Raw genomic sequence first — 25,936 nt, 5'->3', positions numbered from 1 at the left:
CCAACTACATCAAAAGTTCTCACTTACAATGGGCTCACACCCGTAAGAACAGATTAAGTTTAAGAACAGGTTTTTCTGGAGTACATAACTCCAAATCGCCCCACCCTGCCTCTACTACAATTCTACACCAGCATTCTGAACCAACAGCTTGGTACCTGTCCGACATCGCCTTGTGCCTGGATATTCAGTGGTTCATTTCCCTCCTTGGCTGTAGGGACAATATCTTCACATCCCCATCAGCATACCGTATTCTGGGCATAGCCAGGTACACAAAAATATTACTTGACTAAATGATAGCTCAGTGCTTTTTCATAACCTTCAAGAGCTTTGCACTGACATGGCCCATTCAGATCTTTCACTAGGCAAGCTGGTCCTAGAGCAGCACCCCTGGGGATCTGTGATTTGTTGCACCTTGAGGACAGGTCATCTTTACATTCCCTGGGGAAATTCCCAGGCCCTCATTCTTCAGCATGCAATGGATGGGGCACCAGCATCATGTATGTTTGTTAGAAACAGAATCTCAGGTGTGACCCCAAACTCAGTGAATCAGAATCTGCATTTTGATAGGATCCTTTGGTGATTCATGTACAAGTTTCAGCCTGAGATGCCTGGCCTAGAGGAGATACACACAGGGAGGCCAGGAATTAAAAGAAGGATGGGGAGCAAACACACTGTACAGTTGCAGGAAGGACAAACCCCACCATCTTACAGATGGCCTGAAAGCCACAGTGGCTAGCATCAGGTGCCAGTCTTGTTCAGTCTTCTTCTAGTTGTGGCCCCTTAAGGAAGTTACTCTATCTCTCTCTGCCTGGACCAAGTAATATTTTTGTGCACCTGGCTATGCCCAGAATACGGTATGCTGATGGGGATGTGAAGATATTGTCCCTACAGCCAAGGAGGGAAATGAACCACTGAACATGCAGGCACAAGGCGATGTCGGACAGGTACCAGACTGTTGGTTCAGAATGCTGGTGTAGAATTGTAGTAGAGGCAGGGTGGGGTGATTTGGACCACCTCACAGATCTGATGAATTACTGAGTGATTAGTATAGGTAAGAGTACATGTGCCCAGGGCAGTGCCTGGACCATAGCAAGGGTTCCATAATGCTAGCTCTTATTATTATTTCCCAAAGCCACATTCACAGGACCCCATGCAGAGGGGCTGAGATGGCAAGAGCATTCAAGGAGGCTACTGACAGTATGGCCAGAAGGTATGCACATGAGGGTTAGTTAGGGTACACTAACATTCATTCATCAATCCATTTATTCATTCCAGAACAATTGCTTTGTCCAGCAAAGTCCTGGGATTTGGCAGTGAGGAGAGAGCTGGGGTGGTATGCTGGTCATGTGACCGGGCACCACTTTTACTGCAGTAGCCCTAGGATTGAACACTTCTGGCCAGGGTGAGAAAAGCCCCCGCTGGTATGCCTTTCCCAGGCCTGGCATTCAGGGCTGGGCAGGGAGCAGCAGAGCTGTGCGGGTCCTCCAGCGGCTCTCAAGCAGGGTTACAGGGCAGCAGGACCCCTGTAACAGACAGAGGCTGGGCCCGGTAATTTGCATCTCCATCATGCTTTGCTAGGTGTCTGCAGGCGGCCACGCGGGCATGACTGCCACCCAGAAGGTGAGTTTAGGATCTGTCCCAGCGCGGAGTGTTTCGAGAGCCAATGAACCCATCTTTGGGGCTCCCACCGGGCTTGCATCAGAGACCCCTTACCAAGGCCTCCACAGCAAGTACCTTCTAGCGCTGGGCAACCCTCCAACACCCCCTCACCTCAAGCCCCGACTTGGTTCCACAATGAACACCTCGCCCGTCTCCCAGTACTTGACCCTTTCCAACTCATCCGCGGGAGGAGCCTCGTATCTAGGATCACCTGAAACCCCTCCCCCTCCTCGTGAAGGCCCCCGTCCCGGGCTAGGCGTATCTACTCTCCCCCCGCCCCCATCCAGCCCCTCACCTCCCACACGTGGGTTTGACCAGCTGCTCCATGCTTGAGGCGGTGGAGCCCCGGGACAGAGCCGCTCTGCCCGCGCCATCCCCTAGCAGGCGCGCTGGGACACTCGAGCTTCCCGGTTCTTGCGGTACGCAGCCGCCGAGCCCTTCTTACGCAACCTCGTGGTTCCCCAGTCTTTTCCCTCCCCTAGCCTCTGCTCAGCTGCATTCTCAGAATCGCCAAGCACATGCCCCGGTACAGAGGAGCAGCCCGAGGAGTCGAAGTTCGATGGCAAACGGCCCGCAGCGGGCGATGGCCGGGCGGGGAGACGCGCGGGTTTTCCAGGATGCCGAGCTCTGCAGAAGCATGTCGCTGCTCCTGCCACCGCTCACTCCGCAGAAGAACCAGATAAACGAGAACTTTGTACTCAAGTGTCTGGGGGCACCTACGTGGGACCCATTAGGAAGCTGTTCAAAAAGAAAGCAAAAACGTGGGAGTGGCTGAGGTGGGAATTTTTTGTGGTATATATGTTTCCATAATTAAAAAAAATACCTTAAAAGAAAAAAAAAAAGAAAGAAAGAAAGCAAAACCCGGGCATCCCTGTCCCCGCCCTCAGGTGGCACAAAGGGCAGGAAAGGAGTGAAACTCCGTGACTCAGCGCGCCTTGGGCCTGCCGGGCAGTCCCACGAGGCACCGCCCCCGGCCGGGACCCCGTCGCCTTGGCCGAGGAGGAGGCGCGGCCGGACCGAGTCGGAGTCGGAGTCGCAGCGGGCCGGCACTTCTCGCCGCCGGGAGGATTAGGCGCAGCGGGCGGGCAGCGCCATGGCCGGCGGGGCAGAGCAGCCGGGGACCGAGCTGGCCGCCTTCGCGCTTTTCCAGGACCCCAGCGCGCCGCAGTTCGCCCACCGCTACGGCCAGCTCAGCCTGCGCGAGCTGCGGGCGCGCGAATTCGGCCGACTGGAAGGTAAGACCCACAGGTGAGCCGGCGGGCGCAGCTGCGCGGGGCCGTGGGGGCTACGGGGTTTCTGCAGCCCGGTGGAAAGCGCTTTTATTCCAGCTGAGAATCGAGCTATCTTGTTTGGGACGCGTTTTGAATCGGAGGACCGGGAGGGACACTTGCAGCCCAGGACTTCTTCTTTTCTTGTGTGTGTGTTTTTTATTTTTACTTTTAAATGTTTTTTTAATTGTGAAATATAACATATATAAAAAGAAAAGAAAGAAAAAGCAGTAATTTTCAAAGAGCCCCTGGACTTCTTGCTACCCTTTCGCTTTTGACTTTCCAGTGGCGGAGGACCAATCTAGTTCTTTTTCACTTTTTCCCACCCTCCGTGAAAGAGCCTAGGTTTCTCTTTGCTTCTCTTGCCCCGAGGCCCCCCGACCCTAAAGGTCCAGCCGGAGACGAGGTTGCAAAGTGCAGGAACGTCCAGCGACCGTGTCTGCTAGGATGCCCGCTTCAGCGGCAGGAGCGCTTGTAGGCGACCAGCCCTTAGCGTTGAGACCCAGAGATTGCCCACAAGCAGTTTTTATGTCCAGAGCCTTGTTTTGCTCAGTCTAGTAGAGTCTGAACAATGCCTCTGAACGCTGGCTTGTTGGGGGACTTAAATAATCAGCAAACTGTGCAACAGGAGCTTTAAGTACAGGGTGAACCTTTAAGTTGGACGCTAGGACGGGGATCACATCATGCCTTTTAGTTTTCCAGATGAAGGGTCTCTAGTTAAATTAGAAATCATCTCAACTCCATGTGGCCCAGTGGCCGACCCCCAGCCCACTGCTGCTGGGGTTGGGCATTGGAGGGGGTGGGCACCGGTTAGAGATTTGACTTCAGCTGGAACCTTGGTGGAAGAATCTTGGTGAGTCTTAGAGCCTCCTGCGGGATGTAGGGGCGGGGCCAGAGGTTGAGTGGGGAGGTCGTGGCACCTGGCATCCAGGTTTTAGGTGTCTTACCCTAATGTCTAGGTCTTTGACCCATTTTGAGTTAATTTTTGTATAGGGTGTGAGGTATGGATCTTCTTTCATTCTTTTGCATATGGATATTGAGTTCTCTAAACACCATTTATTGAAGAGGTTGCTCTGTCCCAGGTGTGTTGTCTTAACTGCCTTATCAAAGATCATTTGTCCATAGATAAGAGGGTCTACTTGTGAACACTCAATTCAATTCCATTGGTCAGTGTACCTATCTTTATGCCAGTACCATGCTGTTTTGACCACTGTAGCTTCATAGTATACTTTAAAGTCAGGTAGTGTGAGACCTTCCACTTCATATTTCTTTCTCAGAATACTTTTAACACTGTGCTGGCTTGAAAGGATTATGTGCCCTAGAAAAGCCATGTTTTAATCCTAATCAGTATTGTGGGAGCAGCTGTTTCTCTTAATTCCTATTCAATAATGTAGGTTAGAAACTTGATTAGATTATCTCCATGGAGATTTACTGTTTACTGGACTCCTTTAAAAGTGGAAGCATTTTAGAGAAAGCTTGAGAATGAAGAGAGAGCCACAGAACCACAGCAGAACCACCAGGCCAAGAATCCACCAGCCAGAGATCTTTGGAGATGAAGAAGGAAAATGCCCCCAGGAGAGCTTCATGAAACAAGGAGCCTAGAGAGACAGCAGACATTGCCATATTTGCTATTTGCCTTTCCAGTTGAGGGAGAAACCCTGAACTTCATTGGCCTTTCTTGAGTGAAGGTAACCTCTTGTTGGTACCTTAATTTGGGCATTTCTATAGACTTGCTTTAATTTGGACAATTTCACAGACTTAGAACTGTAAATTTGCAACTTATTAAATTCCCCTTTTTAAAAGCCATTCTGTTTCTGGTATATTGCATTCTCACAGCTAGCAAACTGGAACAGATTTTGGTACCAGAGAAGTGGGGTGCTGCTGCAGTTTGCAAATTCTAAACATGTTGGAATGGCTTTTTAAATGGATAAGGAGGGGATTTTTGAGGAGTTGTGAGGAGCTTGATAGAGAAGGCCTAGAATGCTTTGAAGAGACTTTTGGTAAAAGTGTGGACTCTAAAGATACCTCTGAAGAGGTTTGAGACAGAAATGAGGCATATGTTACTGCAAAGTGGAAGGAAGGTGATCCTTATTTTAAAATAGCAGATAATCTGGCAAATTTGACTAGTGGCTTTGGCTGGAAGGCAGATTTTAAAAGCCGTGGACTTGGATATTTAGCAGAAGAGATTTCTGCATTAAATGTGGAAAGTGCAGCCTGGTTTCTCCTTGCAGCTTATAGTGAAATGTGACAGGAAAGAGGCAAGCTGAGAACTGAGCTCTCAGGTACAAAGAAACCAGAAATTTTCTGGAAAATTCTGGGCTTCCAGGAAGAGAGACCCCAGAGAACAATGCCCTGTGTGAGGATTTGGCCAAATGTGGAATCAGTCAGCCATTTCAGAGAAAGCCAGGATTGGAGATGGAGTTATCCAGGAAAGACTTGTGGAAACTCCTTCTGTCTGATGGGCACAATCCTTGCTTGCTATATAGAAAGCCAGCAGAAGTGCTCTGGGACCAGTATAAATGAAGCTGCTGCCACTTTGGACTGGGGGGGGCGGGGCTCAGAAAAGGGACAATGTGAAGGTAAAATAACTTCAGAGGCAGAACTATGGAAACTAAAGTCTACAGTCAAGAAGCCGGGAGCCAGGAGAGTGGACCTACCCAAGCATGTAAAGAGGGTGAGTTTGCCCCAATGGCAGAGGATGGGTCTTCCATCTTGTTGAAGTGAAAGTGTTGTGCCACTTCAGACTTTGGGGAGGTTGGAGCGCATTCCTTGGGGCTTGGGGAGAGCCTGGCTGCCACCACATGGTGGGATTGAGCGTGTGCCCTGGAGATGGCAGAGAGCCTGGGTGTGGCCCCGATGCTTGGAGAGGGTGGAGCCAGGAAAAAGGTGGTCTCTCCAGTGTCCCCCAAGGTTGCATTCAGGGAAAGATGGGCCGCTGCATAGACCCTTGGAAAAGGTGGGAGTGCTGCTTTCTAATGGCCTGAAGATAAATGAAAGCTCCATGAGTAAGGAAGTGACCTGAATGATGAGAGCTCATGCAACCAGAGACCTTTGGAGAGGAAGAAGGAAAATGCCTTCTGGGGAGCTTCATGAAACAAGAAGCCTGGAGAGAAAACTAGCAAATGTTGTTATGTTCACCATGTGCCTTTCCAGCTGAGAGAAAAAACCTAAACTTCACTGGCCTTTCTTGAGTGAAGGTAACCTCTTGTTGGTGCCTTAATTTGGACACTTTTATAGACTTGCTTTAATTTGGACATTCTCACAGCCTTAGAACTGTAAGTTTGCCACTTAATTCCCCCTTTTAAAAGCCATTCCATTTCTGGTATATCGCATTCTGGCAGCAAACAAACTAACACAAATATCATCAAAAAGAATAAAATACAAAGGAATAAACTGATCAAAATAAGTATGACTCAGTTACTGAGAACTATAAAGCTTGGACAACTGGACATCGAGATGTAAACAAGGGAAGTGGACCCCTGCTTCACACAGCATTCAAAAACTAACTCAAATGTATCAAAGACCCAAATATAAGAACTAGTACAGTAAAATTCTTAGAGGAAAACATAGGTGTAAACCTTTATGACCTTGGATTAGACAGTGGGTTTTTGATATGACACCAAAAGTGTGAGCAGCAACAAGAAAAAAATAGTTAAATTGGGTTTGTACTTCAGTGGACACCATTAATAATGTGAAAAGGCAATCCACAGATTGGGAGAAAATATTTGCAAATCATATTCTGATAAGGGACTTCTATGCAGAATATAAAAAACTTATAGTTCAGCAGTAAAAAGACAATCCAATTAAAAATTGTGCAAAGGATTTGATAAATACTTCTCTAGGGAAGATACACAAGTGGCCAATAAACAACTGATGTCCCACAACATTAGTCATTAGGGAAAGGTAAATCAAAACCATGATGAGATACTATTTCATACCCAGTAGGATTGACTATATTAAAAAAAAAAACAGTAAAAAGTTGGCAAAGGTGGAAAGATTAGAAAATTCATACACTTCTGATGCTAATGTAAAATAGTGCAGCTGCTTTGGGAAAAAGCTGGTGGTTCCTTAAAAAGTTAAACATGTGGTGAACATATGACCCAGCAATTCTACCCCAGGTATATACGCAGGAGATATGAAAACATACATCTACATAAAACTTGTACACAGTGTTCATAGCAGCATTGTTCATAACAGATAGAATGTGGCAACAACGCAAAATGTCCATCAGCTGATGACTGGATATTTAAATGTAGTATATCCATAAATGGAATACTATTCAGCCATAAAAAGAATGAAATTCTGATACATGCTATATTATGTCTTGAAGACATTATGCCGAGAGAAGCCAGACACAAAAGGCCACATATTGTTTGACTTCATTTATGTGAAATGCCCAGAACAGGCAAATCTTTTGAAACAGAAGGTAGATTAGTGGTTGTCAGGGGCTGGCAGTGGGAGGACTTGGGAGTGTCTGTTAATAGGTACAAGGTTTCTTTTTGGGATGATGGAGATGTTCTAAAATTAGATATGGTGATGGCTTCACATCTCTGTGAAAATATCAAGAACGATTGAATTTGCACACTTTAAATGGGTGAATTGTATGACATGGATTATATCTCAATAGGCTGTTCTAAATCCACAAAACCCATCCTGCAAAAAAAAAAAAAAAAAAAACACAAAACATTTGTGAATATGTTGTGTTAATTTCTTTTTTTTTTCTTTCCGTTAATAAAAAAATTAAAAAAAAAAACATTTGTGAATAAATGAAAAGTTGAATGGATCTATTCACATTGTATGTATATAAAAGTGTATCTCAGGGTGCACAGGTGGTTCAGTGGTGGAATACTCGCCTTTCATGTGGGAGACCCGGGTTCGATTCCCGGACCATGCATCCCCCAAAAAGTGCATCTCAGAGTTTCTTCCATGTCAATAATTATAAAGTACTGGGTGGGTGTACAATAATTCTTTATCTTAAATACAAACTGATGAAATTTAGGGCATTTCCAATCTTTTGCTTTTCCAGACAATGCTGCACCTAATATCTGTATTTCACAAAAGCACAGGTATTTGTAAGAGAAGTTCCCAGATGAATTATTGCTAGGTTCAGGCGTATTTCCTTTAAAGTGTGAACAGTTGTTCTCCATACAGAAGTTGAACCAATTTACCCTTCCACGAGTCACGTACCAGCGGGCTGCTTTCCCCACATCCCTTACCCACACGGGGAGTTACCCAACCTTTCCACCTATCCCAATTGGTAAACCCTGGTAGCTCACTCTTGTTTTAAATGTGCATTTCTGTCTTAATAGAGAGGCTGGAAAGATCGTTTACATTCCTAGCGTTCTCTGATGGTCTCAAGGCTGTTCTAGGGCTAAGGACCCTAGCTCTCACAGTGGGAAGGTGGAATCAAGGCTTTTCCTGCCAGGGAAATGGCACGGAGTCCCTCCAGAACAGGGTGTGCATTATAATGTGAAATATCTTTTCCATCAGTAACCACAGATGCCTCTTGGGCTGCCCCTATGTATGGGAGGTGGTGCCAGGTGCACAAGACAATTGGCTAACCAAGGGCTTAAAGGTCATTAAATACGAAAGGTACAGTTCTTCCTCCTGCCCATGCCCGCTCTTGAGTTGAGGCACATATCAAGAAGCTTGGAGAAATCAGAGGCTTAACGATACATCCAAATGCATCTAATGGGTATTGATCAGGTTCGGAGTCCAGATTTAGGGAAAGTGACTGAAGTACTACTGAAAAATAACAGGCAGCTTTATTTTGTGTTTTGTTTCAGGAACTATTTACCTTGACCACGCAGGAGCCACATTGTTCCCCCAGAGCCAGCTCACAAGCTTCACTAATGATCTCATGGAAAATGTTTATGGTAAAGAGAAATACACCAAAAACCCAAAGAACTGTTTTTTTTTTTTTTTTTTATTGAACACCAGCCAACTGTACTCACCAGATATCTTGATGCTTATGTTCGATGAATAGATCGGGACTCTGCTGGGTGCTGGGGGAAGACAAGCCCTGGGGTTTTATTTATAATGCACTAGCCTGGCCAGCATGGAAACTGCCTCAGGGGCACACAGGTTACTTCCAGAAGGTCCAGCTTGAGGAGGGCACAGAGGGAATGCAGGACTGTGGTAGAGTAATGAATGGAGAGACAGATAGAGTCAAGTCCATGGAGGATACTGGGGGCCCTCTGAAAATTTTGCTTTTTATTTAGGAACAGTGGGCAGAAGATAACCTTGGAAAGGGAGTTTGAAATAACTGCAGTAGTAGGGGTCATAGCAGTGGTAATGATAATAGCAATAAACAAGATTTACCCTGTTCCAAATGCTTTCCGTATATTCATTCTCAACACATTATAAGAGGTATAAGTTCTGTTATCACCCTATTGAGGAAATGGGCCCAAGAGAGGGCAGGTAACTAGCCAGAGGCCACACAGTTGGGAAGTGCTAGAACCAGGTGTTTTGCTCCACGGTGCAAACCTTAACCCCCCACCTGGCTGCAGCAGTTCATGGAGGTTCTGTTATGCCACATAAGGGGTTTGGATCTTGTCCAGAGGGCTCTGGTGACCAGCAGAGATGATATCTGGGGAACAGTGTCCACGGAAGATGCCAATGAGGAACTTAATCTTGATTCTAATCTATTATGCTTTTGCAATTATGCAGTTATGCTTCTTTAGCATTTTCAGGAATCCTCATCATGGGAAAGGTGCTGGCTTGCTAGATGGCAGGATCGAGACTGCTGGTGGTCCTGATGATGCAGGCTAAAAACCACCAAGTGAAAGGCAACCAGGAAATGCACCCAGTCCTGAAGGTTACAGGCTGATGGGAGACGGACATCTGGTGGTCTTGGTGGTAGTGACAGTTGTGCAATTTGGTGTTTGGGGTGTGTGGAGTGGGGATAACCTAAAACAACATAGTCCAGGCCTTGCTAATGAAAAATGCTGGTACTTGGCCTCTGCAGGTTAGGCTTTTCCAGAGATCTGTGTTCAAGTCTGGGGACTGTGTATTATAGGAGATGGTGATACTCCAGGACATATTCAGGGTGTCCCAAGGAAGGAAGAACAACTAGTAGTAATCCTTAAGAGGAAGGCTAAAATCAAGGGAGACTTGCCTTGATAATAGGTGACACCTTTCACACATTTGGAGGAGGACATGGCTGTGTTTCTATGGGCACGGGGCCAGCAGCAGTGGTGGAAATGGTGGACAACAGCTAGGGACTTTGATTTGGTAGCATTCATGGTACTGTCTCATGGTTGGAAGATAGGGCAGCCTCTGAGACTGTGTACTTGATTCCTTGGAGTTAAATAACAGAGTCAACTGGCCACCTGTTAGGGAACTTGTAGATAAGGTTCTTGCACTGGCTTGGGTGCCTCTGAGCCAACTTCCAGCTCTTCCCGTGTCCCATTTTATTTTATTAGCAAGAGGAGTTTGTTGTAGCTGCTTTTTTGAGTTGTATTTTATATGTCATAAAATTCACTGATTTCAGGTTATTGATTAAATGGTTTTTAGTAATTTTACCTAGTGGGCTAACCATCACCATAAATGAGAACATTTTCATCCCCCCAGTAACATCCCTCACACCCATTTAGAGTGGATCCCCACTCCCACCCCCAGCTGCAGGCATCTACCAATCTACTTTCTGTGACTGTACAATTACCTTTGCTGGGTGTTTATATAAATGGAATCATGCAATACATGGTCTCTTACATCTGACTTCTTTTACTTAGCCTATCACTAGCATGTTTTCAGTTTTCATCCATATTGTAGCATGAATCAGCACTTCATTGCTTTTTGTAGCTGACTATTATTCCATTTTATGAATGTTGCACATTTTGTCTGTTTGCCAATTGATGGATATTTATGCTGTTTCCAGAGGTTGGTTATTATGAATAATGCTTATGAGGGTTCACGTGCAAGTCTCTGTGTGGATGTATTTGTTCATTTCTCTTGAGGATAGGAATGGAATTACTGGGCCATTGGGAGTATTATGTTTAACTTCTAGAGAAACTGAGGGAGAGGGTCTTGAACAAACACAAAGGAGAGACCATAGTAGTGACTCAGTCTTTGCTTTTGTACCTGCCAGGTAACCCCCACAGCCAGAACATCAGCAGCAAGCTCACCTATGACACTGTGGAGCAGGTGCGCTACAGGTAAGCAGTGGGGACACCAGCCTGCATGGGCACCTCTGGGTGACAGGCCTCTTTCCTGCACCTCCCTGCATTGCACAAAGGTTCAGAATTGATTTCAGGAAAACCATGTTCAGTGAAATGTCAGCTCACTGGTAATGAGAGACATCAGGATCAGAGGACAGGAAGGTGAGAGTGAGTGGATTCAGAGCAGAGGAGATGAGAAGCATAGGTGGGCAGGCCTGAGGTGTGTACAGGGCTGTTCTGCATGGCTCCTGGCTGGTGCCAGAGGGCGGAGAGTGACCCAGACTCCTGAGTCTTGATTTCAGAGAGAAGAAAAGCAGTTTCTATGTTTTTCTTTCATAAGATATTTCATTAGATAGTCGGCCTTGTTTTATTCAGGTTTTCTTTCCTTTTTATAAGTATTTTCATGTTAAACAGCCCTTTTTTCTACGTTGTTACTTTTTAGCAAATAATTTCTAGGTGGTAACTTTTGATCTCTTTTTTTTGCCGTTTTTTTTTTTTTAAATACAATTTTATTGAGATATATTCACACACCATATAATCCATCCAAGGTATACAATCCGTGGCTCACAGTAGTCATATAGCTGTGCATTCATCATCACAGTCAATTTAAGAACATTTTCATTACTAAGAAAAGAATAATAATAAAAAAGTACACCCTAATTATCCCATATCCCTTCTCTCCCTCATTATTTATTATTTTTTCTTTATTTTATTACTCCTCTGCTCATACACTGGATAAAGGGAATATCAATCACAAGGTTTTCACAATCACACAGTCACATCATAAAAACTATATAGTTGTATAAGCATCACTAAGAATCAAGGCTAATGCATTACAGTTCAACAGTTTCTCTAGCTATTAATACACTAAAAACTAAAAAGGAATCTCTATATAATGCTTAAGAATTACCTCACAGAATGACCTCTTGACTCTATTTTAAATCTCTCAGCCACTGGAATGTTATTTTATTTCTTTTCTTTCCCCTCTTTTGGTCAAGAAGGCTTTCTTAATTCCATGATGCCAGGGCCAGGCTCATCCGTGGGAGTCATGTCCCACATTGCCAGGGAGATTTATACCCCTGGGAGTCATATTCCACATAGTGGGGAGGATAGTGAGTTTATTTGCATAGTTGCCTTAGTGAGAGAGGCCACATCTGAGCAACAAAAGAGGTTCTCTAGGAGTGACTCTTAGGCATAATCATAAGTAGACTTAGCTTCTCCTTTGCAGTAATAAGTTTCATGAGGGCAAGCCACAAGATCTAGGGCTTGGTTTATTAAATTGGTTGTCCCCAATGCTTGCAAGAATATCAGGAATTTCCCAGGTGGGATCAGGAATTCCCCAGGTGGGAAGTTTATATGTTTTAAAATTTTCTACCCAAAATATTCTGTGATGTATATTGGGGTATTACATTAACTTGCACAGAATAACAGAATTTTATTCCCTGTTGTAGGTTCCATGTAATTATATTGTTTAAATAAACTGACCATCAATGTGTTTGTCTGTCTCCTAACATATTGTACTGGGTGCCTCAAACTAGGCAAATCTGGGTAATATTTCTTTTCTGTTTTATAAATGTTATACTGGCTGGAAAATGTTTCTTTTTCTTGCCCCAAACAAGGTGGCTTAATTTAGTAATCTAAAGTAATATTGCTGTAAGTGGATTTGTTCTTAATGTGTACTCTTGATGTACTGGCTTAGTGATGTTCAAATCATCTAGATACCTAAATTCCTTTAAGCATGTATAAAAATATTTTAATGCTTTGTCCTGTATTTATAAATATTTGTATAAACTAAATTTAACCCCCAAAATAACCATAGCTTACATCGTGAACAAATCAGAATCTAAGGGCCGAATGTAAGGGAAAGATTTGTGAAGTCTGTTCTGTCCACCTGATGTTGCCGTTGCATGCAACTGATGCTGCTACTGCGTGACCTTGGTCAGAAACAGTTAAATGTGCACTCTAGCTGGAAGGACTGGCTATCCTCCAGAAGGAGGTGTACTGTGATAAAGATATCTAGGACCCAGGAAGCTCCTCTTGGTCCCTAGCCTGATCCTTCTAAAACAAAAAGGGGGAAATGAAGAGAAAAATAAGAGAAGTCAGAGCAACAGCTTTGCGAAACATCTGCAGGCTCAGAACCCTGACACCTGTGGGTTGTGATGGAACGTTAACTGTAGAACACTAAAGTCAGCCAAAGTTAAGAAGCATCCACTTGGCTAACATTCCAATAAAGATAGAGCAAAAACATGCTCTTGGTCCCGTAATCATTACCCCAATAAGGAAGGAACAGGCACTCTCTCTATCTGCACATACTGCTAGAGAATAAACACAAATAAAAAGTTAAAAAAATAAGAAATTAAAATAAATAAATAACTGACCATCCAGGTTAAATTAGATAGTGTGCACAGAAAATATAAATTTTGTACCAAATCAACATCTCTTCCTTTGGTCTCACAGAAGTTGAAGTTTTAAAATACAGTCAATATCATCCTTTACCCTTTATTCTGATTTTCCTTAGTCCTAACCAAGTCCACTTCATTCATATCTCTAACTGAAGTCTGACCTGTTCTTCTGCTTCTTTAACAGTTGCTGTGTGGAGTATGAAAGTCATTTCAGAGCTGCAAAGCTGTAACTCTGAGTCTCAGGTGTCACATAGATGCCCGAAGTTCCAGGGAATGGCCAGGTTATGCACAAAGAGCTCAGCATCTCAGAATTTAGAAATAACAGTTAAAACTCAGGAATAGATATGACTGCTGTAAGAGCTTACAATCTAGGAACCTTCACAATAAGCCTTATTGAACGTTATCCCGATCTCTGCCCACATTCAATTCAATCATCCGAGTTTGCTTATTATAGTTAGTCCATACTAGTGACACTCTATAATATTTATCCTTTCATTTCTGGCTCATTTCACTCAGTGTAATGTCATCAGGGTTCATTCAGCTATTTACATACCTCACAACTTCATTCTTTCTTGCACCCACTCAATATTCAATTGTATGTATATACCACAGTCCGCCCTTCCATTCATTAGTTGATGTATCCAGGGCCCTCGTCTTCCATTGAAAATCATGAATAATGCTACCATAAACACCAGTGTGCAAATCATCATTTATGTCCTTGCCTTCAGTTCTTCCAAGTATATATTCAATAATAGGGTTGCAGGATCATATGGTAACCCAATATTTAGCCTTCTATGGAACCACCACACTGCCCTCCAAGGGGCTGCACCTATTTACTTCCCTACCAATAGTGAATAGGAATATATCTCTCTCCACATCCACTCCAACACCTGTATTTTTCATAAAGTTTTATTCATACATCATATAATCCATCCTAAATAAACAATCATTGACTCTTGGTATAATCACATAGTTATGCATTCACCACCACAATCTATATGAGAACATTTCCATTTTTTCTGCAACGAATGAAGGGAAAAAAATAAAAAATAAAAAATAAGAAAATAAAAAGGAGAAATAACAACAGCAACAAGAATCCATACCCCTGAATAGGGCATGAAATTTTGTAGGTTTGTCCAGTGTGATGCCCAGATAAATTCCAGAGCGATTTGAACAGTGAATAAAGAAGTATTTGCAAAGTCTCCTTGGGGGAATGACAAGAAAAGGGGAAAATTCAACTTTCCCATTTGGAGAATTCCTGATATTCTCACAAGCAGTGGGGACAACCAAAGCAATAGGCCAAGTCCTCAATCTTGGGGTTTGTTCATATGAAACTTATCCCCTCAAAGGATAGGCTAAGTCTACTTAAAATTCAGCGTAAGTCACCCCCAGAGAACCTCATTTGTTGCTCAGATGTGGCCTATCTCTTTCTCAGCCAACACAGCAAGCAAACTCATAGCCCTCCCCCGCTCCACATGGAACATGACTGCCAGGGGTGAAAACCTCCCTGGCAACATGAGACAGAAATCCTAGAATGAGCTGGGACTCAGCATCAAGGGACTAAGAAAACCTTCTTGACCAAAAAGGGGAAGAGAGAAATGAGACAAAATAAAGTGTCAGTGGCTGAGAGATTTCAAACAGAGTCAAGAGGTTATCCTGGAGGTTACTCTTACACATTGTATAGATATCCCCTTTTTAGTCCAAGGTGTATTCCAGAGGCTAGAAGGAAGTGCCTGAAACCGTTGAGCTATGTTCTAGTAGCCATGTTTCTTGAAGATCATTGTATAATGATATAGCTTTCACAGTGTGACTGTATGATTGTGAAAACCTTGTGTCTTATGCTCCTCTTATATATGGTATGGATGGATTAGTAAAACATATGGATTAAAAATAAATAATAGGGGGAACAAATGTTAAAAAAAATAGATGGATACATGAGGAAAAATGTACCTATTGCAAGCTATGGACTATAGTTGACAGTAATATTTTAATATTCTTTCATTAACAGTTAACAAATGTACTACACCAATACTATGGATCATTGGGTGGGCAAGGGGAGGGATAAGGTGTATAAGGAGGATTTGGGTTTTATTTTTTATTTTTATTTCCTTTCTGAGTAATGAAAATACTCCAAAATTGATCATGGGGATGTATACACAACTACATGATGATACTGTGAGTTAGAGAGCGTATACTTCAGACGGTTTGTATGGTGTATGAGTGTATCTCAATAAAACTGTATTAAAAAAAAGAATCCCATACCCCTTCCTCATATCCCCTTCCTATTGACATTTAGCTTTGGTATATTGCCTTTGTTACAATTAATGGAATAATATTACAATGTAACTGTTAACTGTAGACCCTAGCCTGCATTGATTGTATTTTTTTCCATATATCATTACATTTTCAACAACTTGCAATAGTCACATTTGTTTGCTCTCCCTCAGGTAAAAACATTCTTATATTTTTGCATTTAATTACCATCATGGTCCACTCTAAGTTTTGCTAAGATGTATAGTCCCAGTTTTAATTCTCTATCTTTCCTTCTGGTGTCATACATACTCCTAGCCTTCCTCTTTCAACCATAGTCACACTCTTCTCCAAACCTCTCTCTCCTGTCTTTTCTTATCTGCCTCCCTTTAGTATTTCTTGTAAATCAGGTCTTTTGTTCACAAATTTTCTCAGTGTCTGCCTGAACATATTTTAAACTATTCCTCATTTTTGGAGGACAGTTTTGCTGGGTATAGAATTCTTGGTTGGCAATTTTTCTCTTTTAGTATCTCAAATATATCATACTACTGCCTTCTTGCCTCCATGGCTTCTGCTGGAAAATCTGCAAATAGGCTTACCAAGCTTCCCTTCTTTGTGATAGATCACTTTTCTCTTGTTGCTTTCAGAATTCTCTCTTTATCTTTGGCATTTGACAGTCTGATTAGTGTATGTTTTGGAATAGGTCTATTTGAATCTATCCTGCTTGGGGTACACTGTGATCCTTGGATCTGTAATTTTATGTTTTTCATAAGAGTTGAGAAATTTTAGGTGATTATTTCCTCCATTATTCTTTCTGCCTCCTTTTCCTTCTCTTCTTTGGACACTGATAACACATATATTCATGCACTTTAGGTTGTCATTCAATTCCTTGAGGCCCTGCTCATATTTTTTCCCATTCTTTTCCTTATCTATTCTTTTATGTGTAGGATTTTAGCTGTCTTGTTGTCTAGTTCACTAATCCTTTCTTCTGCCTCTTCAAATCTGCTGTTGTATGTCTCTGTTGTGTTTTTCATCTCTTCTATTGTGCCATTCATTCCCATAAATTCTGCCATTTGTTTTTTCAAGCTTTTGAATTCTTCTGTATGGTCACCAGTATCTTTATGTCCTTCATCTCTTTTGCTATATTTTCCTTCAACCCATTGATTTGATATAGAAGATTTGTATGAACATCTTTAAGTAGTTGTTTCAACTTCTGTATCACATTTGAAGTGTTAGTTTGTTCCTTTGAGCCATATCTTTGTGTTTCCTAGTGTGACTTGTGATTTTTTTGTTGGTGTCTAGACATCTGCTTTCCTTGTTTAGTTTATTCTGGAGGTTGTTTTCTCTCTTTTTACCTAGGGTTTTCTTGTTGGCTGGCCTTGTCTATAATTCAGTTCAACTTACTCTAGACCTCTAGCATAGCTTTTGTTTAACTGATCAAAGTTTTTCAGCTCTTGTTTTTCTGGTTCTTGCCCTACTAGATAGAATCAACCCCAATCAGATTTTTCCAGACAAGACAGACCCAGGGCTAAGAAGGGGGTGTACTCAGTATAAGAGTTTCCTGAGGATGAGATTCAGCAAGGTGTCAGTCTTTATGATTCTGTGCTTTTCCTATCCTGCCCAGCAACTGGCACTTGTCAGCCTGCAGCACCTCACCAGCATAAAGTGGTGCAGTGCCTTTAATTCTCAGCAGATTGTTCCCCTGCCAAAGGCAAGGTCAAGAGAGGGGCTGAGGCAGGTAGGCTTAAGCAGTTTGTTTCCAGCCTCTGGGATCCGAATTCTCTGAATGAGACCATTACTTGTGCTGGACCATGCCCTCTCCCTTTCTTAGGGAAGATATGCCCTTTATGAAATTATCTCCTTCACCTGACTAGTTACTTTGCTCTCAGACATCCCTTAACCCCATGCTGAGTCAGTGCTGACAATTGAAAATGCCTGGAGCTTTCTTAAATGGTCTACTAAAATAGTTTAAAATAATAACAATAAAAGGAAAGAAGAGGAAAAATAAATCCTTTTCAGGGCCAGTCCCTAGCTCCCCAGGTTTGCCAATCAAGAGTCAGAGTTGGTACCCAACTCTATGTGTCCCTATTCTTGGGGCACAGCCCTTTTCCAGTATTCTGAGCTTGGCCAAGTCCAAAAGCCTCTGTTTAGTTGTTGTTGTTGTTTTTCTGTTAGCCCCACCTCATCTCCGCTGGGAAAGACTTCCTGGTTCCTTTTATGCATGGTCTGGGTTTATCTGTGCTTGGAGCTTGTATTCAACAGTCTGCATTTGTTAATTAAATCCATAATTGGAGCTTGCTTAAGCTGTCCATGCCTTGTTCCTAGTACAGCCTGCTTCATCTCCCATGGGGAAGTGACTCCAAGAGAGGCAGCCAGCTCCATTATTGTGAGACTTTACTTACAGTTTTGCACTGTGATCTCAGACCTTCTATCCATTCCATTTTGGTGTGCAATGTGTGTCCTGTCATGGATGTCCCCCAAACAGTTGCTCCAGACAGTTCCTGTCTATTTACTAGTTGCCCTAGAGGACTAACTAAATTCTACACTTCCCTACACTGCCATCTTATCAGGTGGTAGCTAAAGTTACTCAAACCAATACAATTTTACATTATTTCCAGTTTGAAAGTATTACTCTTTTGCTGAAGGTTTGTGGGAATTAAAAGCAATGTGAAACAGGTCCATGGCCTAAAATTTGTTATGCTAGAACCAGGTAATAGACCAAGGAGAGAGTATTTTCAATTAAGATAATTACATGTATATTTTTAAACTTGTGGCAACATATAAAATACAAAATTTCCTCTTTTAGCTATTTATAAGTGTACAATTCAGAATTATTGCATATTAAGGATGTGAGGGATTTTTGTCTTATCTAGGTGGAGGTGGGGGTTTGGGTGGCAAAGTGGTTTTGCCAATTTGAACCTGCTTGTCATCCATTCATGACTTCCTCTACCCCAACCCAAACTGCAAAGTTGTGGCACTGCAGGCAGATAACTTGTAAGTGGACTTAAATTGGATATTATTTACCAACGTCATCAACCATAAGGTGGGTTTTTTTTCTGGCTCTCAAGGCAGAGCTGTCATATTTAGTAGACACAAAACTAATTCCAAGCATTTCCCACTGAGCTGAGACCAAGGAGTGATGTTGTGCCTCTTGCAGGATCCTGGCGCACTTCCACACTTCCCCAGAAGTCTACAGTGTGATTTTCACATCTGGGACCACGGCTGCACTGAAGCTAGTGGCGGAGGCCTTTCCGTGGGCGCCCCAGGGCCCCGAGAGCAGCGTGAGTCGGTTCTGTTATCTCACCGACAGCCACACCTCTGTGGTGGGCATTAGGAAGGTGGTCGGGGCCATGAAGGTCACCTCCGTCCCGGTCAGCCCAGAGGACATGCAGTTGGCAGAGAAACGCGGGGCTCCCACCAGCGCCCCTGACAGCCAGCTTCTACATCTCTTCTGTTATCCAGCTCAGAGTAACTTTTCTGGAACGAGGTACCCCCTTTGCTGGGTAGAAGAGATCCAGTCGGGGCGGATGTGCCCGGTGAGCGTGCCTGGGAGGTGGTCGGTGCTCCTGGATGCCGCCTCCTACGTGAGCACCTCACCCTTGGACCTGTCAGCTCACCCTGCTGACTTTGTCCCCATCTCCTTCTATAAGATCTTTGGATTCCCCACTGGCTTGGGGGCTCTGCTGGTGAATAATCGTATGGCTCCTCTCCTGAGGAAAACCTACTTTGGGGGAGGCACAGCTGCTGCATACCTTGCAGGAGAGGACTTCTATGTCCCGAGACAGACACTGGCTGAAAGGTAACCTCGCCATGGGGAGTGGCCGCCTGTAGGATTGCACAAGGGGCTGGTCTGGGCCATGGGGTCAGGGCTGTTGGGTGTTGCTGGCAGGGCCAGAAGCTTGCACAGGGCTCAGATCTGGGAGGCAGAGGTCAGCTAACCAAAGGCTCCGTGAACTCTGTCCATATTTCTGGGCTTCTCCACGGTTGTGGCAGTGCCATGGCCTGCAGGTGAAGCCAATAAGCAGAGATCAAAGACCATTAGGGACAGAAGGAGGGTGGGCCACCAGGCATTTGCCTCAGAGCACCAACAAGAGGTGGAAGATTAAAGCAGCTTCAGTGGCATTGTTGAAACAAGTGTGCGCACACGTTGACAGCACAACCCGTTTGTCAGCAGTTAGAGTCTGCTCAGCTTGGCACCTTGTTAGCAAGAAGAATCAGTTAAACACAAGGCCTCCAGACTTTGGGCACTGTTAAGGACAGCCTCTGTTGGCCGGCTATGAGTTCCAAAGAGCATCTGAGAGCAGGCTGCTTCTTGCCCTCAAACGGCACAGGCTCTGCTGGCATCTGTTACTTCCTCAGCATAGGGCTGACTGGGACCCATGAGCTAGACACGTGAGAGGGTGAAAATGGCAGATGACCCAAGGTTTCTGCTGTGTGGACCAGCAGGGGGCACATGGTCTGTGTGTTATTCAGGGGGTGGGGCAGTTTGCTAATCATCTTGCTGGTGCCTGAGAGGGCCTTGGGCCTAGAAAGGACAGTGGATTGGATCCCCGAGGACTCAAGGGTTCTGCAGGTAGGGACACAGCCTAAGAGTATAGGCCCTGGAACTGGGCCACTGGGGGATGAATCTTGGCTCCACAATATATCAGCTGTGGGAATGTGGTCAAGTGACTTGACCTTTCTGTACCTCATGTTTCTTCTGTAAAGTGGGGATGAAGACCCTGTCCTGGCAAAGCGCCAGGATGAAGAAAGCATTCAATACCTGTTCTGAGGCTGTTGGAGGGCTCTCTTTTTGGGAATTTTTCCATATTTGTTGGATTCTAAAACAGGAATGCTAATGTAAACTCTTTTGTATCCAAGTATGATAATTAACCAAGAGAGGAAAAAAATGACAAGTATAGAATTATATAAATTGAAAGCAGAATAAAGTGACTCCCTAAACTTTATTTGGCCAGTAGTGGTACCTGCAGGCCAAGAAAGGTGGGGCAGCTCCTTAAGTGGGCAAAGCACAATGGGCAGACCTGGGCCAGACCTTTCCTTTGCTTCCTGCTGGATTACCTTGCAGCAGGTGTCTCACCAAGATTCCCACACAGCAGAATATATTCACATAACATTACGAGCCTAATTTTTTTGTGTGTGAACCTAGGACCAGAATGCAAGAGATTTAATACCCAACTCAAACTGTGTTCATAACCTCTAGTATTTTATAACCTTATGAGATACAACCCTTGATAGAAACAAAATCCCTCCTTTTTTTGCAAGAAAAATCCTATTAATAATTATTGATCAATAAGCAATTATTTATTCTTGACCAATTGATATCTTCAGTCATTATTAACACTTAACTCTTCAGTGAGTAATAAATTTTTTAGTGATTGATTTATAAGAGATCACTATTGATTGATTACTGATTCTGTATGTGAATCAGTTAATACTAGTTTTACAAAGAAATTAAAGTTGCAGTAACAGTGTTTTGAGCACACTTTATTCCTAGAGTATTAAAATACTAAACACCATATTTCCATTGAAAGTTTCAACTTGCATAAGGCAGCTGTTTGTCCCAAACTGTCCTTCCCCTGGATCCTTGCTACAGCCTCTTTGGTCTCCTTCCTGATTCCCCCCATCCCCCCAACCCCCCACACTTGCAGTCAGTTCTGCCCCCAGCAGCCAGGGGGTCTGGCTAGAACAGAGGTCCCATCCTGTCACCCTTCTGCTTGGAGCCCTCCAGCCACCTATGCCATTCAGAGTGGAAGCAAGAGCTCCAACTGTGGCTGCAGGGCCCTTCTTCTTCTTCTTTTTCTTTTTTTAAAATTTTTTTTTATTGTATAATATAACATATGTACAAAGCAAAGAAGGAAAAAAGCAATAGTTTCCAAAGAGCTCTTCGACAAGTTGTTACAAGTCAGATCCCAGAGCTTGTCATGGACTACCATACGATCCTGTCAGGTTTTTCCTTCTAGCTGCTCCAGAATATAGGAGGCTAGAGGGTTTAAATATTTTTTTATCATCACAATTGACTTTTTAAAAAAAATTTTTGTGAAAAATAACATATATACGTAAAAGCAATAAATTTCAAAACACAGCACAGCAATTAGTTGTAGAACAGATTTCAGAGTTTAGTATGGGTTACAGTTTCACAATTTTAGGCTTTTATTTCTAGCTGTTCTAAGATACTGGAGACTAAAGGAAATATCAATATAATGATTCAACATCATACTCGTTAAACCCTACCTTCTCTGTATAACTCCACCAACACCTTTGATCTTTCTTCCACTCTTTAGGTGCAAGTCCCTTCTCGATCAGACCATACCACCCTCCACTTCTCTTCCCTTACCCATCCCTTTCCCTGTTCCCTCTGCTGTTCTGCAGTGTGCCAGGCCCCCTCGCACCCAGGGCCTTGGCTGCACACCCCTTTCTGGAAAGCTGCTTCCTTCCGAAATCTGCTGCTCACTCCCTCACTTCCCATGTCCTCTGAGAGGACCTGCCCTGACCATCTTGTCTCAAGTAGCTGGTAGCCCCTTGCTCCTCATTCATCTTCGTTGCACTGATCCCACTTGGCATGTTCTATCTTTGGTTTTTGTGTGTGTGCTGTTGTTGTTTTTGCTCCTTGTTTCCATGTCCTCATGGGAATGTGAGGAGTACTAGGCAGGCAGGGATTTTTGCTTGTGGAGTTCACAGCTGTATCCTCAGCACCTAGGATGGTGCCTGGCACATAGTGGTCAATAAAAGCTTGATGAGTTTTCTGACTAAATAAGTATTTATAAATGCAAGTATAATGAATGCTTTGATAATCGGGAAGTTATTCATCTGCTGTATTAATGAGAGCTTATAATTTTATCAATCCACGGTTCCAGAGATGTGGGCCTTCTCTTGTTGAGAACATCTGAGCTGCACGGTTGATCACACTGATGTGTTCTGCTGGTGGTGCCATTTGGGTGGTCAAAGGGCAGCAGGTCAGGAGCGCAAGACATTCGAGATTTTGTCAAGTCGAAAGTCTTCCTGGGAGCTGCAAAGAGTCTTTCTGTTTCTTAGTGTCTCAAGGTGGTGACTGCTTTTCAAAGCCCTTTATCATCACTGCCAGCCCATCCTAGGAGGTTTGGAGCAGCCTGAGAAAGCTGCAGAACTGGTTAGGGCTTGAGGCAGTTGGGCGTGTCTTGGAGTGTGAAGCCTTCTCCCCTGTCAGGCTGCAGAGGACAAGGTTGTGTGTTAATAGATCATGGCTAAACCAAAAATCAAAATCTCATCACAGGGCAGGCAACGTGGCTCAGCAGGCAGAGTTCCCACCTGCCATGCTAGAGATCTGAGGTTGATTCCCGGTGCCTGCCCATGCGGAAAAAAAAAAAAAATCTCATTACGTACAAAATGCACATGGAGATATTGGCTGCAGCCTGACCGTGCTCCCCTCACTGTGACTGTAGGTTTGAAGACGGCACCATCTCGTTCCTTGACGTGATAGCGCTGAAGCATGGATTTGACGCCCTGGAGCGCCTCACAGGTGAGGACGTTTTATCCGTGTCGAATTTGCACTCATTGCTCGTGCCCCTGGAAGAGACCTGGCCTGGTTGTGATTCAGAGGAAGGAAGAGCAAAGTCATTGGTACCCAGTAGCTGTACGTGAATGTAGTTGAATCTGATTCTAGATAATTTCAAAATGACTTCTGAGAGCAAAAGACGAAGTTGTTTTGTTTTGTCAGTTAAAAGAAGATTTTAATGGGTCAGAGTCCAACTAAGTAGATTAAAAGCTTCACAGAAACAGGGGAGCCATCCCTGGTCCCTTGTCTGGTCATGGTTACAAGCTTTTACCTTGCTAATCCTCTCTGCAGCCCCACGAAAGAGCTATATGATGAGCCCACTTAGCACAGGAAGGAACTGGTGCACGAAGAGTTTAAATGCCTTCCCCAGGGCCAGGAAGCTGGTAACTGGGATACTACTTGGGATTAACTGCTGTCTCTGCCTGTGGCCTTTGCATGATGCACGGTCTCTTTCCTGACAAGTATTTGGGGTGTGTGGTTCGATGGGGGGCATTTGTTGGAGGCCGGCACATGGACAGATGCCACTGCCGATCCCACATGGCCTGACACTAACGTACACAGTGGAGGGGCTTCTGTCTGGTGAGCCGGGCGTCCCTCCATTGCACTGTCCTTCTAGGTGCTCCTTCCAGAGGCTGAGCTCCCAAACCTGGTGGCAGTGCTTGTTCCACCCGTATGGGAATGGCCGTGGTCGTTGGTCAGTCCTTCTCTCTCCCTCTTGTCGCAGTGACGGACCCACAGGTCACTTTTGGTCCTCAGCCATTACCTGACACTGGGGGCAGAAAGGAGAAGGGACAGTTATCCTGGCTGTAATGCAGGGAGGTGCCTGGGCATCGTTCAGGAAAAAGGAAGGAGAAAATAAAGACGTGAAAAGAACCTTTCCCAAGGAGAGAAATGAACAGCACACCAAACCTTGGGTGACAGGGTATGGCAGGGCCAGGGGCACCTTTGACAGCAAATATTGAAACTATCAACTTCACGATAAGGCAAATCCTGATTTTTCCTACTTAATTGATTTTTAAAATTTGAAAATAACTTAAACATTAAAAAAGGGGAAAAAAGCCAATACTTCTAAAGAAAAACAATTGCACATTTAAAGAAATTTTTTTTAGTAATTAAAAAAATTGCGGGAAAGAAAAACAAACATTCTTAATATGTGATCATTCCATTCTACATATATAATCAGTAATTCACAATATCATCACATAGTTGCATATTTATCTTCATGATCATTTCTTAGAACATTTGCATCAATTCAGAAAAAGAAATAAAAAGACAACAGAAAAATAGAACGAAAACAGAAAAAAAAATTATACGTCATACCCCTTACTCCTCCCTTTCATTGATCACTAGCATTTCAAACTAAATTTATTTTAACATTTGTTCCCCCTATTATTTATTTTTATTCCATATGTTCTACTCATCTTTTGACAAGGTAGATAAAAGGAGTATCAGACACAGTCACATTGTGAAAGCTGTATCATTACACAATCATCATCAAGAAACATGGCTACTGGAACACAGCTCTACACTTTCAGGCAGTTCCCTCCAGCCTCTCCATTTCCTCTTGGATAACAAGGTGATATCTGCTTAATGCATAAGAATAACCCCCAGGATAACCTCTTGACTCTGTTTGGAATCTCTCAGCCATTGACACTTTGTCTCATTTCACTCTTCCCCCTTTTGGTCAAGAGGGTTTTCTCAAACATTTTTTTTTTGCAGTCTGTTACCACAGGGTCTAAATTATCTGAATGTTTAAGTAACATTATAACAAAAAGAGGATGAGAACAATTCCTAAGAAAAATTCTACAGACTAATAATTAATTGTTCAGTATCAAAGACCTACATGCACATTGTATGGACAGTGATTTTAGTGTGAAGTCCAGGTTTGCTAGTTAATATGATCTTATTTACTTAAAAATGAGTGAGTGAATTTTATGTAAAGTCCATGACCTTTTTTAAAATGAATTCACGATTGTTTTTGAGGTGGAATGGAGAATATAAAGCAGCACACCTTCGCCTTGGCTCAGTATACCTACACTGCCCTGTCCAGCCTCCAGTACCCCAACGGACGTCCCGTGGTGCGGATTTATAGTGATTCCGAGTTCAGCAGCCCCGAGGTTCAAGGTCCAATCATCAGTTTTAATGTGCTGGATGACAAAGGGGACATCATTGGTTACTCCCAGGTGGGTTTTCTTTCCATTTCCCTGACCTGTTCATAGCAGAAGCTCTCTCGTCTGGAATCCTGAAGTCTTTCCGAGCCTTGAAAAATCTGCATGAAAGGTTGCTGTGCCCTTGAAGTAGCGAAAGTGAAACCCAGGCTCTGTTGGAAGCACCACCAGGTCCTAGCTCAGAGCCTCTTTACTTTCATTTACACACAATTCTAACAAGTCACGCGGTTTAGTTTTTCAGCCCTCTTTACACAACCACAGTGGTAAATTTAAAGTGCAGAGAGACTGATTCTCTGATAGTGGTGGAAGGTGACAGCTTGCCAGCAAGGGAAAACCCACTAAATAGTGTAGACAGAAAGGTAGCACAGAAAAACTCCACACCTGAGGTCATTTTGTGTACAACCCTGGTGATATATTGCATCATCATCTAGGGTTGCCCAGCATTGAGAATCATGTTACCATCATTTGTTTGCATCTTGTTTGGAACTCCGAACTCCTT

General features: G+C 43.6%; 1 protein-coding gene across 1 annotated transcript in view; it reads left to right on the top strand.

Moving 5' to 3' along the window:
- The first annotated feature begins 2,691 nt into the window (after positions 1–2,691).
- MOCOS (molybdenum cofactor sulfurase) overlaps positions 2,692–25,936 on the top strand; it is a 62,899-nt gene continuing 39,654 nt past the window's right edge. The window contains exons 1-6 of the mRNA XM_077135605.1: positions 2,692–2,894; positions 8,714–8,803; positions 11,017–11,083; positions 18,896–19,537; positions 23,157–23,233; positions 25,253–25,452. Of these exons, the coding sequence (XP_076991720.1) occupies positions 2,753–2,894; positions 8,714–8,803; positions 11,017–11,083; positions 18,896–19,537; positions 23,157–23,233; positions 25,253–25,452 (1,218 nt within the window). The 5' untranslated portion in view covers positions 2,692–2,752. The remainder of the gene's footprint in view (positions 2,895–8,713; positions 8,804–11,016; positions 11,084–18,895; positions 19,538–23,156; positions 23,234–25,252; positions 25,453–25,936) is intronic.

Source organism: Tamandua tetradactyla, chromosome 18, assembly GCF_023851605.1.
Source record: "Tamandua tetradactyla isolate mTamTet1 chromosome 18, mTamTet1.pri, whole genome shotgun sequence".
Classification (NCBI taxonomy): Eukaryota; Metazoa; Chordata; class Mammalia; order Pilosa; family Myrmecophagidae; genus Tamandua; species Tamandua tetradactyla.
The sequence above is the reverse complement of the archived record's forward strand: the minus strand, read 5'-3'. Positions and strand labels throughout refer to the sequence as shown.